The sequence below is a fragment of the Chiroxiphia lanceolata genome, chromosome 21 (assembly GCF_009829145.1).
Source record: "Chiroxiphia lanceolata isolate bChiLan1 chromosome 21, bChiLan1.pri, whole genome shotgun sequence".
Lineage (NCBI taxonomy): Eukaryota > Metazoa > Chordata > Aves > Passeriformes > Pipridae > Chiroxiphia > Chiroxiphia lanceolata.
The window spans coordinates 785,001-806,484 of record NC_045657.1 but is presented as its reverse complement, the minus strand read 5'-3'; the positions used below and the strand labels follow the sequence as shown (position 1 = coordinate 806,484).

General features: G+C 43.6%; 1 protein-coding gene across 4 annotated transcripts in view; it reads right to left on the bottom strand.

Moving 5' to 3' along the window:
• MAPKAP1 (MAPK associated protein 1) overlaps nucleotides 1-21,484 on the bottom strand; it is an 89,471-nt gene that overhangs the window by 38,082 nt on the left and 29,905 nt on the right. For all 4 annotated transcript variants that reach the window (XM_032708401.1, XM_032708402.1, XM_032708400.1 and 1 more), the window contains 3 exons: nucleotides 13,672-13,844; nucleotides 9,496-9,672; nucleotides 1,579-1,688 (listed from right to left, as the gene is read on the bottom strand). In XM_032708401.1, coding sequence (XP_032564292.1) covers nucleotides 1,579-1,688; nucleotides 9,496-9,672; nucleotides 13,672-13,844 — 460 coding nt within the window. The remainder of the gene's footprint in view (nucleotides 1-1,578; nucleotides 1,689-9,495; nucleotides 9,673-13,671; nucleotides 13,845-21,484) is intronic.

The window sequence follows — 21,484 nt, the reverse complement described above, 5'->3', positions numbered from 1 at the left end:
TTGCTGAACCACTGAGCAAAAGTAACAAAATTAAAGCAGAAACAAATTTCAAAAGGATAAAGAGTAAAACATCTGTTACACGAAGGGAGGAAGCAGTTTAAAGACTGAGCTAAGTGAATCCTTTAGCGACCTCCCTTCAGGGAAGGGAAATCTGACCCCAGGAAATAAATAAAAGTCACCCAAAAAGTGAACAAAAGAGGTGTTCGAAAAACCCCCACCACCATTCATCGCCGCTAACGACTTGTTCATTATGAGTGATGATGGATAAAGACTTCTCACGCTGAGATGAAATCAAGATTTATATGCATTGTTTCCTCTCCCAACTTGTGGGAAGATCATCATCATTTAATTCTATCTCTGCGGCCAGTGATGGGCATCCAGAGAGCTGGTTATCACACGGCGCAGTCAGCTGGCAAGGGCCGGGACGTGCCGTTGGCACATCTGGACGGCGGCGCCGCAGCCGAGGGTGAGCGATGGCTCCTGGCCACCCTCCAAATTGCTGCAGACTGGCGGGGCTCCTCTCCACCCCCACCAGCACTGCTCCTCTCAACCCCCCCCCTTTTTTTTTTACGAGAATCAGATTTTCATTGCTCCATTCAATTGCTCTTCTCTGCCATTTTTTACAGCTCTTATCGTTCCCTTGGAATATGGCCTTGAGACAGCTCATCCGTGTCCTTCACTGTGTTATCTCTTCTAACTTTTATTAAAACTTCAGCTCTCATCTGAAGATAGCTAATTAAATCCATGACAGATTATACACGCGTTTAAAAACTGCACTGAACTACTTTTTCTAAAGAGAACAGGGTTTATTTTCTTTTCCCATAGTTAAAACTGAGGGTGTATAAGGAGGTTTCATTCATTTACAAAGACAAGATCCTTATCTTTCCCCACTATATAGATGGGTTTATATTAAAGTTCCTTTGTTGCGTGACAAGACCTGGTGCAATTTCTCTCAGTAATTATTTCTTGTTGCTGGAAAGATCTCTCAGCCTTATACTTTTGAAATATATACACTAACATACATGTGAATGCACATCTACCCCAGGAAAAGAATTGCTCTAAAACAGAATTGCAAGCACTGTACATTTTCTTTTTTTAAACCCTGATATGCCTTAACTATAACAGCACTACTCGGACAACATTGCAGAAAGTAAATTTCTCTTTTTCTCTACAAGAAACGACAAATCCTTGAAATTATTTAAAATTGTACTAAGCATCATTTTCTTACATAAATTAAAAGTATATATACAAACTCTTACCATGGGCTGGACTCACTGTACTTCCACCCATCATCCCAAATTACCATGAGCTGGACTTGAATGCAAATGGCTTTGTTATTATAAATAAATATTTGCAGGAATGGATATACTGCTCTGCAGCAAACATTATGCAGCTCCTGCACTGTCAGCTTTGTGCCAGCATTGAGAACACAAACCTGTGCACAGAACTGCTGTGAGTGGGGCTGGGACACAACCCCCTCCCAAAACCTGTGCAGCATTCACAACAATTAAAAAGAGATATAAAATATGCTCATGGAGAAAACACTTTGCCCTCTAGAAAATATGATAAACAACCCACCTGAGCCTCTCTGTGATCCCTTCCTTCTCTTTAAGGCCTTTTGTAAGATATCCTTCATGGTGACCTTCATACTGTCCACCTGAATAAGTGAGAATCCATGAGCAGCATTTCTGCAAGACAGATGCACATGCAGTTTTACAAAACAATCATCACCGGCAGCTCCCGCAGTCCTCGTTAGCTTCAAGCAAAGCACTCGTTAGCACACGGTTAACGAAGATGGGCTGGAAGGAGAAGTTAAAAGGAGAAACTGAGCAAACTCCCTTAGCAAGGCAAAGACAAAACCAGAGAAAACAGACTGCAATTTGAGGGGTGCGTGGATTTTCCTTATTGTTATTTTTAATCACTTTGTGCTTAGCATCAGAGAGAAAGATGAGCCAATGTACCTGGGGGGCTCCTCAGCCCCTCAGTAGTGTCTGTGGAGTGTTTTACAGCACATAACACAGAAGCAGTTTGCAGTAGCATTTTCATCCGTGTCCCACACGTAACAAACCATTAGGGAGAAGTGGCAGAACAACCCTCAGTGAGGTGACAGCAGCTTTGCAGCACTATTGAGGCATTATTTCAATGCATTATTTTAAACCTAAGTAAGGGGCTTTCTTTGGACACATTTTTGTGAATACAATGGCACAAAATCCCCCCTAAAGGTCCATGGCAGCGGGTCCTTGTCCTGGCCATTGCCCCTGGGAGAGGCCACACAGGGGGAAGGACTGCAAAGAGCACAGGGATGGCTGTGGGGGTACTGCTGCCAAACACTGAGAGGGCACCACTGGGGAAGCAGAGAAGATGACAACGTAATGGAAGAGACACTGGATGAGCATGTCAGTGAATTTTGCCCCTTAGCCCTCGCAGTCAGTCTCGGCTCGTGTCAGTAGATGTCACTGCAGACAGTTCCAGGGAAATCTGAGAGCTGAAGGCTCCCACTGGAGAGACTGCTCTGCATGGAAAAAAATGGTTTGCAAAGCTATTTGGGCAGGAGGAGGAGCTTTGTATCTGGCAACCAGGAATTTTAATCAGGGAGCAGAGCTCTATAGGAACATCACAGCTGGAATATTTTTAAAAGCAACTGGCAGTCAAAAGCAATCCAAGCAACACAAGTATATCCTGAAAAACAAGCCCACATTACTACATGTCACTTTGAGACACAAATTCTGGGACTAGAGGTTGGAGGTCAGGTCACATCAGATGTGGCACCCCCAGCCCACGCTGGGATGGACAGATGATACCTCTGAGCCCTCAGCACACGCCGAGGAGCGCTCGGAGCCGCTCAGGGGGCCTGACACCGGGGCCAGGAACCCCCTGCCTGGGCACGTGCTGGCCACAGCTCACTGTGCTGCAGCCACTCATGCTCTGGGGGCTGTCAGCCCAGCCCAGCTCTGAGCCCCACAGAGATGTCCCCCATCCCTGGTGTACAATGCTGTTTCCCTCTCCTCGGTTGTGCATTGGTCTCATCTGAATTTCATTTTCAATTCCCTTTGTTCCTGGCAAAATGAAACTGCCTAAAAGCCCCAAATTTATGTTCTCCAGACCATTTATTATTTATAACCCTATCTTACTCGTCTTCAAACCAAATATTCCCAACCTTTTCATGCACCTAGTTTCCCTCTGTTCCTGCCGTGTGTTCAGTGCAGCAGGAGCAGAACTGAGCCCGTGACACCACTGTCCTGGAACAGCCCCAGGGCACAGGGCCTCCAACCAACACTGTGCAGTGAGATGAGACCTTCCCAAGCCTTTCACCGAGGAACAACTCTCCCCTGAAGCTGCCATGGAGCCCCATGATGTGCACGAGCACCACACAACACCCACCCTTTGCCCAGCAGTGCCATGGCTGATCCCTTGCTCCCCAAAGGCCTCACAGCTCCAACTGACCTGCTGAGTGAGATTCAGTGGATTTTTGAAAGTGAAAAACCTCTTCCACAATTACAATTACAAAAAGGAAACTAAACTACCTCTGCACTTTAAGCAACACAATGCTTGTCAGCGAAGTTCTACAAGAAAAGCCCTGCACACTGGACTGGGCCATCCCAACAGCTGGTGCCTCCAGGTATTTCATACAGTGCTCTGCAACACTGACAGCAAGTTTCCAGAGAACTCCAACCAAAACACAGGGAAATAAATTAAAATACTGCAGGGAAAAAAGAAACAGCAAAGGCAAAGGAAGTCTTCCAAAACCTGCTATGGCCAAAACAACAGAGTCACAATTTTATCCTTAGTACACAATGCTTTTCAACATTTTTTGCCCTAAACAGAGGAGGTACTGCAGCCCCCACCCCAGAGGAGCCTGGGTTCCTCCCAGGCACAGTGTTCAACAGCAGAGAGCCCCAGCTCAGGGCCGCTCATGGATTGGGAACACCCTGAAAATGGAAGATTCCCTTTCAGTTCCTGACACTTCAGCTGCTAAAGAGCACAGGCTGCTGTGATCTGCTCGTGTTCCGGGCCATCCCAGCTCGGCTGATTCTTTCCATTGAGCAGCTGGCCTGAGAACTGTCAGACTGATTTCCCTGACACTCCATTACTAACCCCTGCCTGAGCCAGGGCCATTCTTTGCCTCAGAAGCTGGATCTCATCCCAGAACAATCTTTAAAAGTTTATTTTACTGATCAAAGCAAAATAAGAAATGCTCTGTGTTTTACTATATTTAGTGTGGGATCTGTAAGCGAACCCTTGGCAGGAGCAGTGAAGCTCAGAGCGCACCCGCTTTGGTGAACTCTTGGCTATTTGCTCTGGAGCAGAGCCAGAGGGTCCCAAACCTGTCTCAGTTTAGCCACTCGACTCTCCCTTCCCCTGCCCTGGCTCGCTCAGCGCTGGTTTCCCTCTCACAATGCACCAAGGAACATCAATTCAACATTTCAGCACTCAGCAAACCCACACATCTGAGCCGAGGGTGGATTTAAGCCCAGACCAAAGAGCTCCTGCCGTCATCCTGGGGCCAGGCCAGTGTGTCAGAGCATGCTTCCTGTGCTCAGAGAAGCAGCCCCACAGAACCACAGAACAGTTGGGTTTGGAAGGGACCCCTGGACATTATCCAGTCCAACCTCCTGAAGCAGATGACACAGGTGGGTTTTGAATGTCTCCAGAGAGGGAGACTCCACACCCTCCCTGGGCAGCTGTTCCAGTGCTCTGCCACCCTCCAGGGAAAGAAGTTCTTCCTCATGTTGAGGTAGAACTTGTTGTGGTTTAGTTTCTGGCCACTGTTTCTTGTCCTGTTGCTGGACACACCATCAGGGTGTCCCGGAGCCACGCTCTGCACCAGGTTGTCTGGAACACCACTGATCCACCACACCCTCCACTGTGTGACCAGAGCACAGGAAGCTCTGCTGGAGAAACATGCACCCAGCTCACCTTTCCACACCCCAGTGCACTGCACTGACCATGGGCATGGACTGTCCTCACTCAGCCCAATCCCAGCATATCCTTAATTGCAATTACAAACAACCTGTTTTACCTCACTCTGCTAAGGTGTGATACCTTTATTTTAAGTGAACACACTGAAAACAGGACAGACAAGCAGATGCTGGTCAATCAATTAAAAGTGCTGCTGGCAAATTCGAAGCCAAAGAAATTCCTTAGCTTGTATTTTCTGTCATTTTGCAAAAACATACCTGGGTGACAAGGTTAAATCAAGCAAAGGAAATCCCTGGCACTTATCATCCACAGGCATTACTGATAAATTGTGCAGTGGAGGAATAAAGGATTACCTTCTGTATTTTTTCATTACACTTTTCTTTTGTTACAGAATACATAAATCCATTGTGGCACAATGTAATATGTATCATCGTGCTACACCTGTGGACGTTTCATAACGGCTGCCATGTCTGTGCAGTCAGGAATGATAAGTGAACCACCCGTGAATGTTAATGATAGTGATCATTCTGCAGTAACTTGGCTTTCCATCTTCTTTTACAGCCTCGGCGCCGGAGCCAGGGTGGCAAGGTTCAGGAGAGGGAGCAGGAAACAGCAGCAGAGGCAGGAGCTGACGCTGGGCTCCGCTGGGGGCACGGAGCTGAGGTGCCATGGGAACAGGCAGGGTCCCTCCACGGGCTCCATTCGTACCACAAAATAAAACAACCAACACTGGAAGGACAAAAGGCTTCTGTTCTGAATGAGAAATGAACTTTTCCAAAAGCTCCTTTCCAATCTGGAGCGATTTTTAAAATCGTTGGTTGGTTAGATTTTTTTTTTTAACACAGAAGTGGAATTTATTTTCCAGAAGTGGAATTTATAGCACTTAAAGCTCACTGCAAAACCAGCTGGCATGGCTGGAAGTGCCCGGGAGTGACTAATAACGATTTCCACTTGATCAGCACAAAGTCAGAGTTAAGACTAAAAATCCCAGCTGACGCAATAGACTTAACTTAAGCTGGGTAATTTTTAAGATAAAGTGCACAGTGATAGGAATCAGAACTATGCCAGCCACAATTTTTCTTCTGAGCCTAAATGATCTGCTTTTGTGCATCTCAGGTTGGTCTTGGATAGCTCTGTGCACTACTGAGTTAACTGGCTGCATTTTGACACCACTGTAACTGTCCTTAGACCTCTGACAAGTCATTTAACTCCTTTCTTGGGGTCCCACCCCTCCCTCTCCACTCTCCTGGGAGCCACCTTCTTAACTTTGGCACCTACACTAACTGTCTTAAATTTGCATGCCATGAATATTCTAAACTGTACTTTGCAGATTACCCACCCCCCTGTAACAAACTGGGAAGAGGCCTTTTGGGGAGTGCTTCTGTAGTCCAAGGAAAAACACATTTCAGAGCTTTGAGCTGAATTTGTAAATGCACATTTTAAAAAGGTTTCAAATCTTAAACTATTGGGTATGGCAGGGGTGCTGCTTTGAAAATTTGTATATAATAGTCAAAGCAATTTAAGCATAATATCAAAACAGAAGAAAAGTGCTACAGAGCAGAGGATCTGCATGCCAAATTTGCTCTGTGTGCCAACTGGCAGCTGAGCCACAGCTCCTCGAAACACCACTAGACTGAGTATGTCAAGTCGCAATACTAAAATTTTCAAGGGAAAAAGCCCTAATGATGGTACAGATTTATTTTAAGCCTTTCAGGTATGACCTCACCATCTCAAGAAGTCCATATTTCCATGGATGTGGTGCTTTGTTTGCCTCCTCCTGACAAACGCCCTCGCCGTCAGAGCAGGCTGTGTGCGAGCAGCGCGTCTGACACTGCACACAGCTCTGCTTTCCACAGCAGCCACCTTCCAAAAACACAACTCGCTAGACTAATGGGCAGGGAGAAGCCAGAATGACTGCCCTCCGTCTTCTCCTTGTGTAACTTTGCCAGAGTCCTTGGAACTTGCCAAATTCGGTCATGCCTGCTTAGCTTGCTCGACTGATTGTGCCAGAAAAGAAAATAAGACACAGATGTATTTGAGCTCTTTGAGATGCCAGTAAGAGCGACAGCTAATGGCTTCATTTCGACCCTCCCCTACCAGCTGGGCACAGGTGGGGGGATAATGAGGTCCCTCTCCCTAATCAAACTCAATTATTTACTACTCTGTACAGCCACAAAGACATTCACATCCAGCTCTGAATATAAACTGCACTGTGGGCTACTTCCAGCCACCGCCTCTGGGTATTTATAACTAACTCAAGTGGTTCAGAGTTTGCCTTGGCAGGAATTGAAGTGTATAAAGTTCTGCAAACTGTTTCTGCTCAAACATGTCCTGCTGAAACGGGGTCCCTGGCGGGGTTCCACCGCTGTCAGCTCGGCAACCGCAAAGCTCTGAACGTCCGTCCAACACGGGACAGGGAGAGCGGAGATGAAACACGGCTCCAGCATGGAGCTTCTCACAGGCATCAACATCCTTCAGCAGTGACTCAATATTAATAAACATCACAAGTCACAAGGCTGACATGGCAGCAGCTGAAATACTTCAGCATGAGAAGGAAAAAAAGAGATGCAAAATACAAAATCACGATTACATGCACCAGTAGGGTGACAGGGGAGCAAGAAGACATAGAAATTGCAAAAAATCCCTACCAAAATAAGACAGTATGCACATTTAAACTCCCAGAGATAACAACCTTTTGATCAAGAGAAGATCAAGTAATTCTCCATTCTAGGTGACACATTAAAAATCCTAATTTCAACCTATTTACACAGGAAGCAAAAGTAAATTCAAATTAACATGTAGACACAGGAACAACCAAACTGACCCTTTTTTAAAAGCACTGCTTATGATGCAATTGTCCTATTTCTCCTCAGCAGCACCTCCCAGGCTATGTGAAAGCTCCTCACATCAGCACAAATGATAGTAAACCAGAAGATTTTGCATTTCTTTCGTAGGATCTGCAGTTGGACTTTAATCCTGCTCCAAGCTCCAGCCAGAGCACTGCTGGCCAGGCCAGGATCCCATCAGGGCTCTGGGCTCACACAGGAATGTTGGTTCCATCTCCCTCGAGCCAACCTCCAACCCCTGAGCCCACATGTGCTCCCTGCATTGAAACACCAGTCCCAATTCAGGGGGTGACTGTGACCCCCAGACCAAAACGGCCCCCAGTGCTCCTGGGGAGGCTGCTGTGCTTCCTCCCTGCACCCCCTCCTCACCACTGCCTCGACCTTCAGGAGCTTACTGTAAATACTGGGGCCAAAATATTGTATTTCCCAATGTTGGGAATACACACGGGATTGCTGACAATGGCTTTCAGTTGGATGCTTTGGACCGTCTCTAAGAAACACAGTATACAATAAAGAATATAAAAACTTATTAAATAGGCCAGAATTTTTTTTACATGTCTGATTATTCACGACTGGAAGCAGCTGTAGTATTAAGAAATCTAGGTGTTGTCCAATAACCAGGAAAACTCTATTAGCATTTTCATTTTGAGAGCTCCAAACATGAAATATTTTTCCCAAGTAAGAAGTGGTTTATGCTCCTGGTATTTTGTTACAGTAATTAAGGCCTTCTGATGGCTTAGAAGATTTTTCAGTCACAAGTAAAGAAAAATAAAAGATCAAGCACAGTATGTGTCCCTACTTCACTGATAAGAACAGAGCAAATTCTTCTTGAGCTACAAGCCAGACAGCTCAAGTCTCAGGGGTGGATGGGGTCTTCCTCAACAAAATTCTTTTGGACTTTGAAGAGGAATCTCCAGTCCTATTCCAACTGGCATGCTTGGTTACTGCTCATTTCTCCCCTCAACTACTGCACTGTTATTTAGCCATCTGCAACTATTTGTTCCAAAATCACTTGCTTTTTTAGTCCACTAACCAATCTGAAAATACAAATTCACTACTTTGTCTATTAGGCTTTGAAAGAAGAATTTGAAATCTCCTGTGTGGAAAACTAAACACCATGAATACACCTTTTTTTTTTCCTGCTAAAATTCAATACACTTTTCCAAAATAATTAAAAGTCCCTTGCAAGATCAGTTCTTAATGTCTGTCGAAAAGGGCTCTGGGTATCCAACATGAATGACTTTGTAATTTAAACTCTCTGAAGCTGTTACATCTTTTCCAGCCTAAATACTCTACGATTCTATACACATTATTTCATTTATTACTCAGAACAGATTTTTCATAAATAAGCGGCACGGCTGGAGCAAAATGAAGATTATGAACTCAGATATTGTGCAAATTCCAAATATTTTCTAGTGGGAGTGCAACAGCTCAATGTTCTCCACCGATCACATGCAGAGGGGCTGATTTTCTTCTCTGCTGTCTCAGACTCACTGTGATGGTCTCACCTGAGCTGTGCCAGCCACGTTTGATTTTCCACCTGCCTGGTGACAGAGCCCAGAATGGGGCATCACCCGCAGAGAGGGACATCACCTGTGGAGCTGGGCATCGCCTGCAGAGCACCCCCATACAGGCAGCCCCCGAATTTTGGTCACCCCAGGTGAGGGAAGGCAGAGCAGACCCCAGGCTGGAGGTGTCCCAGAGCAGTCCCAGCCCGTCCCGCACTCACATGCGCACGAAGAGCGACTGCTTGGCCGCCAGCCCGGGCGACGAGTACTTCTCCACCAGCGCCAGGGTGCTGAACCCAAACTTGTGAATGGGCTCGTTGGAATCCAAGGGGGGGAAATCCGTGTCGACCTCCCCGTCGTCCTCGGCGATGTGCAGGCAATAGGCATTGACGTTGTCACTGCAACACACACAGAGCAGGGTCAGTCGGGACCCCCAGCCCGGGGCAGCCACCGAGCACCAAACACTGGGGCAGAGGCACCTGCACGGGAGGAACACCCTGAACAGACACTGATGACACCCATAGAACATGGCCCAAAAGTCCCAACATATCTTGCTGCCATGTGAGTTATAGCAAAAGTAGTCAGCCTTCATCATTAACTGCACTACAAGCAAGACCTGACAGTGATTAAAATACACTAAAGTCCATAAAAGTTTCATGACTTCATAAAGCTGGGAGTCGTATTTCTCCATTTGTTAAAATTTATTTATTTATATGTTGACTATATTTCAGAACTAAAGGTGAACAAACAGCCTGTGATTTTTCACAGATCCAACAACTGTGAAAGTTTAGGGTCTGTAGGTTGGAAAGGCAGAGAGTGTTCTCAGGTAAACAGGGTCATGAATTATGGGAAAAGTAAAGAATCTGTCCAACCCAGCAGCAATGATTAGCAGAAAAGTTACCTTTTCTAAGTGTCCAAGAAGTCCAGTCACTAAAGGCAGTTAAGAATTAATAAAGACCAACAAGCAGGACTAACTAACACAGAAAGTTGTAACAGATACAGTGTGGGAAATAAAGAGCTGAGCCTCTTTCTTTACACAGATGAAAAGCCCCCAGGGAAACAACTATCTATAGCTATCAAACAGGTATTAATCATAATTTCCTAACATTGAAATCTGTTTCAACTGTCACTTCAATTTAAATTACTGACCCCAAAATAAATATTCTTTCTGACTGTAAACTTGCCAGCACTCAGGCCTTTCCCCAGCCACGCAGAAGGGCTGGAGGTGCACGTGGCAGTGCATTTCTAAACTCTGCAGTTTAAATTCAGAGTTTTAATTGCATGATTGATGCTTAAATTAATTAATTGTAAAGTGTATGCTAATTGTTTAATTGGTCGCTTGATCTATATAGATCATTTTTTGAATTAAATGAGTTGATTTACAAAGTTTATTGATTGGATGTGACAATGAATTATTTCACTGACTACCTGATTTGCAGTTTTCTCAATTAATTCACAAACCTTTGGTTGCAACTGTGCTTTATTGAGAGTGCTTAGTCCAGGTGATCTATAGGCATCTTGTCATGACTAAGACATTTATTATGGAAAACAGGGAATAATGATGCATTGCTGTTAATGTAAGCTGCAAATTTGCTAACAAAAAGGTATTTCAGCAACATTCATTACTCTGAATTTTGAAAATTCTGAGATACTAGTGAAGAAACTTTCCTGAGCTTCTGGACTGTTATGAAAACCTGGAACACTGATGCAGAATTAATTTTTAACTTCTAGAGTGCTAAAGAAACTTTTGGAGGAATGGGTAAAAGGCAGTGCTGGGAGAGAACTGGGAAGCACTGGGCTTGGAGCCACAGCCTGGGGCCGTGTGTCTGCGCCGTGGCCAGGCCTGTAGGAACAAGCCAAAAAAAAGGCCACAATAACTCATACACATCAGATTCTGCTCTGTAATGGGAAATGCCTGGCATGATTTTTGGATCTTTCTCTTATTCTAGTTAGATTTCTATGAATCATAGAATCAGAGCACAGTTTGAGCTGGAAGGGAACTTAAAGCTCATCTCCTTCCATCCCCTGCCATGGGAGACATTGTCAGTTAAATCCTATAAAATAAAGGGTTAGAAATGTCTTCAGTGACGGGCTGGGCTCCTGAACATTAACACAGATATTGTCACAAATGGTTGAAAGACAAAAGTCCAGTGGGTAAAACTTCTGCACCTTGAACCTCCATCAGGCTGAGATCAAAGTCAGGAACAAGCTGAGCACAACAACTGAGAGATGCAACAGCATCTAAAAATAGCAACTGTATTTGAATTGTGCATCTCACTATTGATCTCTTCCTAGAAGGAGATTTGGTTTATTTTTTGCAGGCAGAATCATTCCAGCATATCTGTTAGGGGCTGGCAAGAGAAAGGTCCATGAACCCAAGTTCATGTATAAGAGGCCAGGGACAGGGTTGCTAACACTGCCAGTGGTTCCTTGTATCGAGACTGAATACAGACAAATATAATACAATTATAATAAAAAAGGCAGCCTAATTGAATACAGAATGCTCTCAAAGCTGTCAACTAGTGCTCACTCACTTCAGACCTTTTAGGGAAAAGAATTAAGCAGTAATATATTATTTTCTTAAAGACAGAGAGGTTGTTTTTTTTTAATTACAAAGTCTACAATCTCCTCTCTACTCTCACACAGCATCACTAGTGGGTATAGTTGTCACTCCACATGCCTTGTATACCATTTCTCAGGCATTCTCTGTATGTATTTCAGTGCAGTGTCACAATGATCCCCATTTTGTCTTTTTACACTCTCACCTGACTGAATCAGGAACAAATGGCCAGTGTAGAATGGGCACCCTACACGAGCTCTTTCCTTACTTGGAATATGAGAATTAGGTTATAGTTAAATCAATCCTTGCTCCAGGAGTGGCAGTCAGCAATGCTAAAAAAAGATGATGGAGACATGAGAAATAATTAAGAACCTACAAGAAAACAAACTACTTGGAATCTCAAGGCTCTGCCCCTTAATCTGAGCATTTGTCCCCAGATTCTCCACTGCTGCTGTGTCTAACATGTGCTCTGGGGAACTCATGCCTCCATTATTTATTTTATTCTATCTGCCCTGAATTTGATTACATTGGACAGCCTCCTTGCTCATGATCACTCTTTGACACATCATAACATCTTATCCTTCAAGGCAGACAGTGAAATTCATTTCCTCCCACTGCTGCCTTTTGCTGTGGGCAGTGATGGTTCATGGAACACTCTCCTCATGTTCTGTCTGAGGTGTGCTGTGCTCCTGAAAAATATGTGTGTGTCCAAAGACTGACATTAGTGTTGTCTTACTCATTAAAAAATAACCTAATCATACCTAAAGGACAGTCTTTTGAACTTAAGATATAATGAACAGAAATTAATAACAGCAAATTAAATGGCACCGTCTGCGAATACTTTTATATTTCTTTTCCAGTGTAAAAAATATAACAGATCAAACCAAAGTGTTTAACCTCAGAAACATCTCATCTGTCTGTTGAGAAGATCTAAGGGAAAACCTATATCCAAAGCAACAATATTCATGAAACTGTTTTCAAGAGGGGCTCTTTCCTGTGTGCCTTGTATCTATGGAACAGAAATCACCAAATCCTGATGGGAGCTCAAGCAACCTCCCAGCACCTCCCTATCTCTTCACAACTGTGCTACAACAGCAGATAAGACTACTGAGGTCTCAAGTGCTCCTGAAAAATGCTAAAAGAGCAAACTGTAAAATTCAGGACCCACCCCATTCATCCAATATTCCAGGAACAAAAACAAATTGAAATTTGTCTCATAGAGAAAAATCCAAACAAAACCATCAACCTCCTTTGCACCAGGGATATCCCTGCCAGCAACTGCTTCTGAGAACTCTATAATAAACTATTTTAAGTTCTTATTTTATATTCTATGACCCAGCAAAAGCAGAAGTATTTTACAGAACTGTTTTAAAACAAAAGCTGCTCAGGTGAGGGGCTCTGAAGAACCTGTTTATGCATCTCATGTCACCTGCCAGGATAAAGGAACAGCTCTCACTAAACACCAACAGTGCTCCAGCACAGCAAAGGGACTTACAGAGGAGTTCTGGATTGTATTTGACATCTGGTGATCTCAGCCATTAAGAACACTACCCAAAAATAGATGGGACGTGAAATAACAAATGCCTCTGTGATAACAAAAGGCATAAGGTTTGCATTATTTTTCCATAGTTTTGAAGTTATGATTCAGTTACAGATCCAATCAAAGAGCCATGGCTGGAGGTGCCCGTGTGCTGCTCAAAGGGAAACACCGACAAACGTGAAGGTGCTCTCTCTAAGATTTAGCTATCAAAACACTGACATGAAATCCATTTCATCATGCAAAAAGGCTGCAGAGGAGAAATTCAGAGGTAAAGAGGTAGTAAAGAAAGAGCATTACTTCAGTTTGGGTTCCCGTCCCTCACTTGTATATTGCCAGCAGATGAGCCCGATCAGGTCGTGCACTTTGGCGTTGGCGATGGTCACCACTGTCATGGGCTGCAGCTTGTCTTGGCTTGTGTGCAGTGGGAGGTAGACATCAATTTTTTTGGTTGCCGTTGTACCAACATGGCCCTGTGGAGAGAGTGCATTTCATCAGAAAAGTGTGACAGAGTTAATACAAAATCTGGGCAGAGGGAACTCTCCTCAGCAGGAAAACTAAAATACGCTACTAAGGCTTGAAAATGGAAGAAGCTTGAACATTTAAATTCCAATTCTTTCCCTGCTGTTTATCTGTAAAAAGGACATGAAATATTTGGCCATGATTTCACAGATTTTCATAAAGAGCCTGAACTTCACTGCAGGATCCCATGTTCCTGCAGGATCCAAAAACCCCAAATACTTGCAGGATGGGGAGGAAGTCCCATCAAGCCAACCTAAGACTTCCAAACTGCACTACCCTTGTTTCTACATTTCTGCTCTTTTCTGCAGTTCTCCCCCACTACTTGAGAAGCTCTCGGCCCTCTGGAGGGAGCAGAACTACCCAGTTATCAAGGCTTGACCATGGCTTGCAAGAGAAGAACAAAATCTCACATACAACTGAGCCTGAACTGTTCTGAACTGTTTGAAGACAACCAAGAAGAATAAATTAATACTGGGGTTTATTGGAACTTACTGCATTAAAAAAATCTATTTGGCATTGTGGAGACTGACAGTTAAATAAACCATAAAATACACAGCAACAGAGAGATCTATAAAGTTTGTCTTACAAGAAAAAAACATTTAATCCACTGCAGGTAGGACTGCAGCTTTAACCCAGAAATCTTTTAAACAGACAAAAGATTGCACATTCTGATCCCTTCTTCCAAAGCACCCAAAGTAACTCTCTATCTCCATCTCTCTCCATACATACAAGGGACTTGAGAGGAGAAAGTGTTTCTTGAATTAATCACTTTGAATTCTAAGTAACAGAATAAAAGGATTCAGGGCTATAAATCTATAATGAGAGCATAAAACAGGGAGTTAAATGCCATGTGCTAATTTCAATATATTGTTAAAAACCATTTGATCTTTCAGTGTGATTATAAATTAGAGAAGTAATAGGAATTTAAAGATTCAAGTTATTCATACTGGCATAGCTAAAAGTATTATTAAAATCCATTCCAATATAATGAATTTGTTTTTTAAGAAAGCATTTTTATAGTGCAGATACCTCCTCTTCCCATGTTTTAGGGTAAGAGGAAATTGGTTTTGCTCATACAAAGGAGGGATTAGGTTTGTAATAGAATATAGGACATTCCTTCACTTTGTTTGGATAAACCTTAACAAGCCTTTGGGAGAGCTCGTGTGCCCAGGACCCTCTGGGACACCACCCATGGTCTTCTGAAATCATGAACACAACAGAGCTACAGCTGCCAAAAAACATAAGGGTGGGTTTCTTCCTCGCAATCTCTCTTGCTTTTCTACTTCCAGGACCTTTTTGAAGAGTAACTGAACTGGTACCAGGTGATGAACTGCCTGTCTTTGCCCAGGTGCAGGCACCACCCAGGGATGCACACGAGGCTGTGTTGGTGACACTGTGGTGCTGAGCAGAGACACCAGAACAGGAGAGCTGGGGCTGCAATGGATTGGCACGGGAAGGAGTAACAGTTACCCAGGAAACTAATGGGACTCCTTGGCATGCCAAGTCAGCTACACATATAAATCCAAGGAGGGCAGACTTGTAAGTAATGCTGGGCCCTGACAATGGAAAATCCAAGAAAAATGGACAACCAGATGTGAGAGTTGATGCCAAGGCTACAACTGACACACCCAGCGTCAAGCCAGGGAACAGACAAATGAGGCAGGAACTGGATCTAACAACCAAAGATTATCCATCAGCCACTGCACAGACGACTGTTCTATGAACTAATAATCCAAACCATGTATTTATAAAATAACCCTGTTCAGGACCTTGGTCTCCAGCTATCACAAACCCCACAGTAACTCTCCCTGGGCTGCCTCTCTCCTTTGCCCCACACCATGTGGTACTTTGTGTTTCCTGTTTTTAACTAAACTTTTCCTTGTTCATCCTGATCTCTAAATCTCCTCTACCTCCTCCATTAGAGTTATCCTTTTCTTTTACTCACAAACACTCAACAGGAACACCAAAATGACAGGTGACTTAAACTCATACACCTCTGAGGATTCCAACCACCCTTCGAGCAAGGGGAGCAACCCCAACAGAGCAGGTCTGGGAGATGGCTCGAGGCACCACTGCTATACTCAAGAGCTTTAAAAAAGTGAAATATTTTTATTAATTAAAGGTCTGTAAAGCAGATTGCCATAAGGTATTAGAGAGGCTGAAACCTGAGATGTGAAGTCAATTAGACTTTCTAGCAGTCCATTGTCACATTGGGTGGGAAACACTGGTATGAACATGAGGGTCAGGCTGACACTGATCATCCCATGTCAAGGTGGTCTGGAGGAAACCTCCACTGTGTTTATTGCAAATTGGTGATATTTGTTCAGAAATACATAATAAATCCAACCCACCAGGTCCCTGTCTCTGGGACAGAGCAAATCCATACCCTCAGTCCGTCCTGCAAAACATTAATTGCGCAGGAAGTCCCTCAGAGCTCAATTACTGATCTGCTCAGAGCCCACGAGGTGAGGGCTGGGAGGTGGTGGCTCTGGATCCAGGGACACAGTGATTAGTCTCTGTGGCCAGGAGTCAGCCCGAGCCACGCTGGATTTCACCAGTGATAACCCGTGGGTTTTACACAGGGCTGGAGTCTCCTCTCCAGGAGGAATCACTCAGACCAGATCACAGGCACTGCCACAACCATAATCACTTTCTGCTTCCAACTAAAAACTATATTCCAAGTGGAAATGCTGAAGAGATCCAGAAGATAAAGGACAATTACTGATATTCAAAGAGGCAGGATCAAACTTTATTAATAGATCCAGTATAAAATTCAATGGAAAATCTATTCAGGGCCAGGGGCCTTACCATTTGGAGTTTCCTTAATAGCCTCCAATAAATCTGGGAAGCATAAAGGGGCTGTTAAATTAACATTTTCCTGATCTGTCACCTGTGGCACAGTTAATTTGTCAAAAAATTCTTTTAGCTTGTCACTGGACACTGTATATTCTGACAAATGAAGTCTGGAATAAAATTGACAAAATATCTCGTTAATTTTCTAGGAAATCACAAATCTGATTCCATTAAGCTTTTATTGTTAGAAATGTTATATCCCACCAGTCCTTCAAGGAAGTGAGGAGTAACTGGATATACCGAAAATGTACTATAAATCATAGAAAATTTTTCAAGTATTTGTATTGATGGATTCTTTTAAGTTTCCTTGATGCTCTCCTACAGTATGTTAAATTTAAACAAAAATAAATATTTAAACTCTATCAATTCTTTCAACTCAAAATATCCTTCTAAGATTTAAAATCAACTTTTAATCAAAGTCCAAGAGGGAATGTATCCCTCCCTCCCATACCACATGGTGTTTATCTGATGTATATCGTGTGACCACTGTCCATTCCCAGGATAACTTACTCCTAAACATAGTTCTGAAGTACCTGCAGAGCAGGGAGCACAACTGTGTGTGCTGTGTCCTTCTCACTTCTGCTCTGCTTCACCACACACCACGGCACAATATTAAAACAAAGTCCATAAACATTTCTGAGAGAAAAGTGATTGATTTTCAACACTAATAATTTACTGCCTCTTCCTGCACAATAGAGTTCTGTGACTAAATGTTATATCACTTTAAGATTAGATGTTCTAATGATATAATGCAAAGATTTTACTGAATCATTATTTAGTGGGAGTCATAAAAACCTCTTAAAATTAATCTTTCATGCACATCTAGCTTATCCAAAGTTAGCATTTAATTAGATGGCCTTGGCACGAATGAGCTTACTACTTTATTTGCTCAATCAGTATACGTCTCTTCAGTAATTATAATTAATTCAAGTCATTGACTCACCTCCCAGCAAACAACACTAAACACTGCACAAAATGGAAACAAATGCTTCTCCTTTCCCAAATGCAAAATGTCTTCTCACTTTTAAACTCAGTGAAATGTTTTTTGGTTTAGGTGACAGGGTATTTAACACACTCTGTGATCCAGCAATCACTTTCTGAACATAACTTACATATGTATTTAATCAATATACAGGAAATATATGAAGGAGAAAAATAGAAATATATTAACTCAGCATTTACAACACATACAAAAGTTCTAATGGATCTGAGCATGGATGTTTATAGCAATGCAAGGGACCATATTTTTCTAAGATGACCACTGAAAAGCATCATTTTCTAATCTTTTGACTTGAAAAAAAATTAAAAAATTTAGACCAATTATTTCTTTACCAAAAAAAGTGGAAATAAAACAGTCAGTCATATTAACTCATAAGCAAAACAGCTTTAGAGAGGCCGAGTAAAGAAGGGTCATCTAAAAGAAAAGATGAAAAATTTTTTTAAGTTTGGATGATCAAATACCTTAAAAGCCTTCAGTAAGCACGTGGCAGAAACCCTCAGAATGAGGCACAATATTCCAGACCCGCTGGCACACGGCTCTGAGCAGACAGGTGGGAGCAGAGCAGGATGCTGAGCACACCCAGGGCCCCAGCAGAGACCCAGGGAGTGGTGACGGGCACAGCCTGAGGTGTGGGGTACAACACATGGGTGTGGAGCACAACAGGACAGGCACAGCCTGAGGTGTGGGGTACAACACATGGGTGTGGAGCACAACAGGACAGGCACAGCCTGAGGTGTGGGGTACAACACAACACACGGGTGTGGAGCAAACACATGGGCAGGACACATGAGAAACAGCAATGGCACAGTCTGGGCATTTGATTTGTAACAGGCTGGGGGAAGATGCCTGTCCAGTTGCACACTGAATACTCAGAGGCCCAGTGCTGTCTTGGTGCTCACATGAACACCCGGGCAGTTTCACACCATTCCTCCTCCAACCCACCACACTGTCCCCCACCACGGCCAAACGGGAATGGGGTTTATTTCATCGGGTGGTTAGAACAGCACCGGAGTTTTTCATTGTTTTGGTCACATGATTCCTTTTGTTATTCCTAAGTCATTTATGGAGAACAGCCCAGTGAGACCAGGGCACGGCAGCCCCGGCCCCGCCGCAGGTGCCCACCCGATGCCCAGCACGCTCAGCACACTGCCAGCCCTCACAGGTTCTCAGCGAAGCCTCAGAGTTATTCCCTTCTGAGGAGTGGATTCTCCTTTGTATCATCCCAGCTTCTGCTGCAGAGTTAGCAGATCACGATGTAAAATTCCATTAACATCATTAAATACTTAATTTATCTTATTCGCACTGTCACTATTCATAAAAATTTAACCCAGTAATTTCCTGTTATCCAAAGCATAACAAAGTATGAATATTTAACTACAAGGTAAATAACACACTATTATTTTTTATTCTAAATTGTTGACTTCACTTAGCATGCCTGCTCTGTACAGCACCACACGATTTGTCAATTAAAGGTCCAGATGTTTCCCAGGCTGCAGTGGCAGCAGCAGTTCTGAGCAATGCGTCCTCTGCATCGCAATGATCACTACAACCCCAGCTCCAGGCTGCATTAACATGCTCATGTTTTATTCCAGCCCCCTCCTAATGTACCAGTTAATTATACAACACACAGCTGAGAAACATCACCTCCGAGCTGGACAGTTTCCTTCCACGTTTCCACCTGAACACGTCTTTACATGCACCTCAAAACCAGGATTTACAGAAATAACCACACCACATAATCAAGTACCCAAATCACTGCCTGCTCTTGCTTGGCATTCACTCCCACAATTAATAAAATTATGTAAGTCCGGAGCAAAGAATAAGACACATAATGCTGGTAACAGCACGTTTCAATCATAGTAACACATTCATTTATAAAACTCTATGAATTGAAAACTGGTTTACTGGAGTGCTATGAATACGATTTCTTGGTATTGGTTTTTTCCAACAAACACTATTTGGATGGAGGGGGAAGCCCCAGGTCCATCCCCTTTACAGCCCAGGTTGTGTTTACGCCCATGTAGGTGTCAGGTTTAGGACAAATGGCCCTCCCCTGTCATGCTCCCATGGCATTTTGCCCCACACGCTCCTTCCCTGCACACCCAAGGCCAACACAGACCTAGAATTGCTGCTCTGCAGAGGGTGGGATGTCCCACTGGCTGTGGTGGCACCAGCTCACCCTGCCCGTGCAGCCCCAGTTCTGCTCAAGGATGACAACCCACGTTCACATTGATCAGAAGGCAACTGCTCCAGCTGCAGCAGAAATGCATTCATTACCCCAAACCATCCTCGGCGTCCTCACTGAGGAGAAGGAATGGGCTCTTTAGTAGAATTATTTATATTTTACTTACTAATAAACATTACAATTTAATACTGAGGAATAGAGTTATTCTTTGTAATAACAAAATGCAACAAAACCTTACAATTAAAACTACACCATAAACATTATTTGTGCGTTAAGGAACATGCCACGATCTATTTTAACGAACAGATGCTCCACAAAAGATAAATGTTTTCAGAAATATTCAATCCTTGAACAGATCAGCCTCTAATCCTCTGCTTCTGCTGCACAAAGCAGACAGCTCAAGTTCCTCGAGGACATCAGCCAACCTTAGGTGGAACATTTTTAATACATCACCGTGTCACTTTTTAATGTGCCACAATCTATTAACCACATGGCAAACTAACAGGGATTTTTAAAATATGGGTTTTATAGCTTTGTGCCGGTGATTAATTAAATAAATAGCCAGCGTTTCACAAATCATGCCTCTAATTAGTCTAACCCAGACACTTTGCATTCCCTGGCACCGTTGCCAGCTGAAGCTCACAGAAGGGCAGCGGCGCCCGAGCACGCCCGGCACCGCCAGCCCGGGCTGGCACGGCCCCGGCAGCCCCCGGCACCGCCACCGGCCTCGCAGGTGCTGCAGTCAGCTGGAATGGGGCTCCAGCTGCTTGGGAAAGATGTTCTGTGTAATTATTCTCCCTCATCCTGAAGGAAACAATCGAGATAACAAAGAGAACAGAGCCGTGTCTGGGATTTGACCTGAAGTAGCAAAGTCGTGTGTTGCAGAAAATGAACAAATATTAAAGGCAGATGCTAGAAAAATTTTCTGTGCTAAATGATACATTTTCTGTCAAAACATTTCAAAGTTGAAGCTGCAACTAATTACATGCAGTCCATTCAAGGAAGCCAAGCAAGGCTTATCATTAAAATGACTCAATTATTCTTAAAAGAAAGAGAAAATCATCTGTAAAACCTGCCTGCAATCTCATCAGTTTTACTGTGCCTTCCTCAATAGATCATTTCCCCCAGAGCTCAAATTAAACTCTCAATAGTTAACATGCTCAAGTTTTACTACAGGTTTTTCTCCAAATTATTATTAACTGGAATTTCCTACCTAGGAAGAGTTTTATATAGAAATTTGCTCTGCAGTGTTTAGTGACACTATCACAACAGCTTTTCCCCCCTCAATTTAGAACGTGATGCAGATTCAGGCAGCTCATGGAAACGGGATTTGATTTCCTCTATCAGGCAAGTTCTTTCTCAGCATCAGTCCCCAAACTTGCCCCTTAAACCCAAGTTTCCTTGTACTCAGGAAGATATTTGTATTCCTGGGCAAGGCTCAGGGAACAGGTCACACCCCGGTGGGGTGGGGATGTCACCAGGACCGCCAGGACCCGCCGTGCCAGTGCAGACCCCACAACAGGAGGGGAAGAAGTGCAGGACTAACAACACTG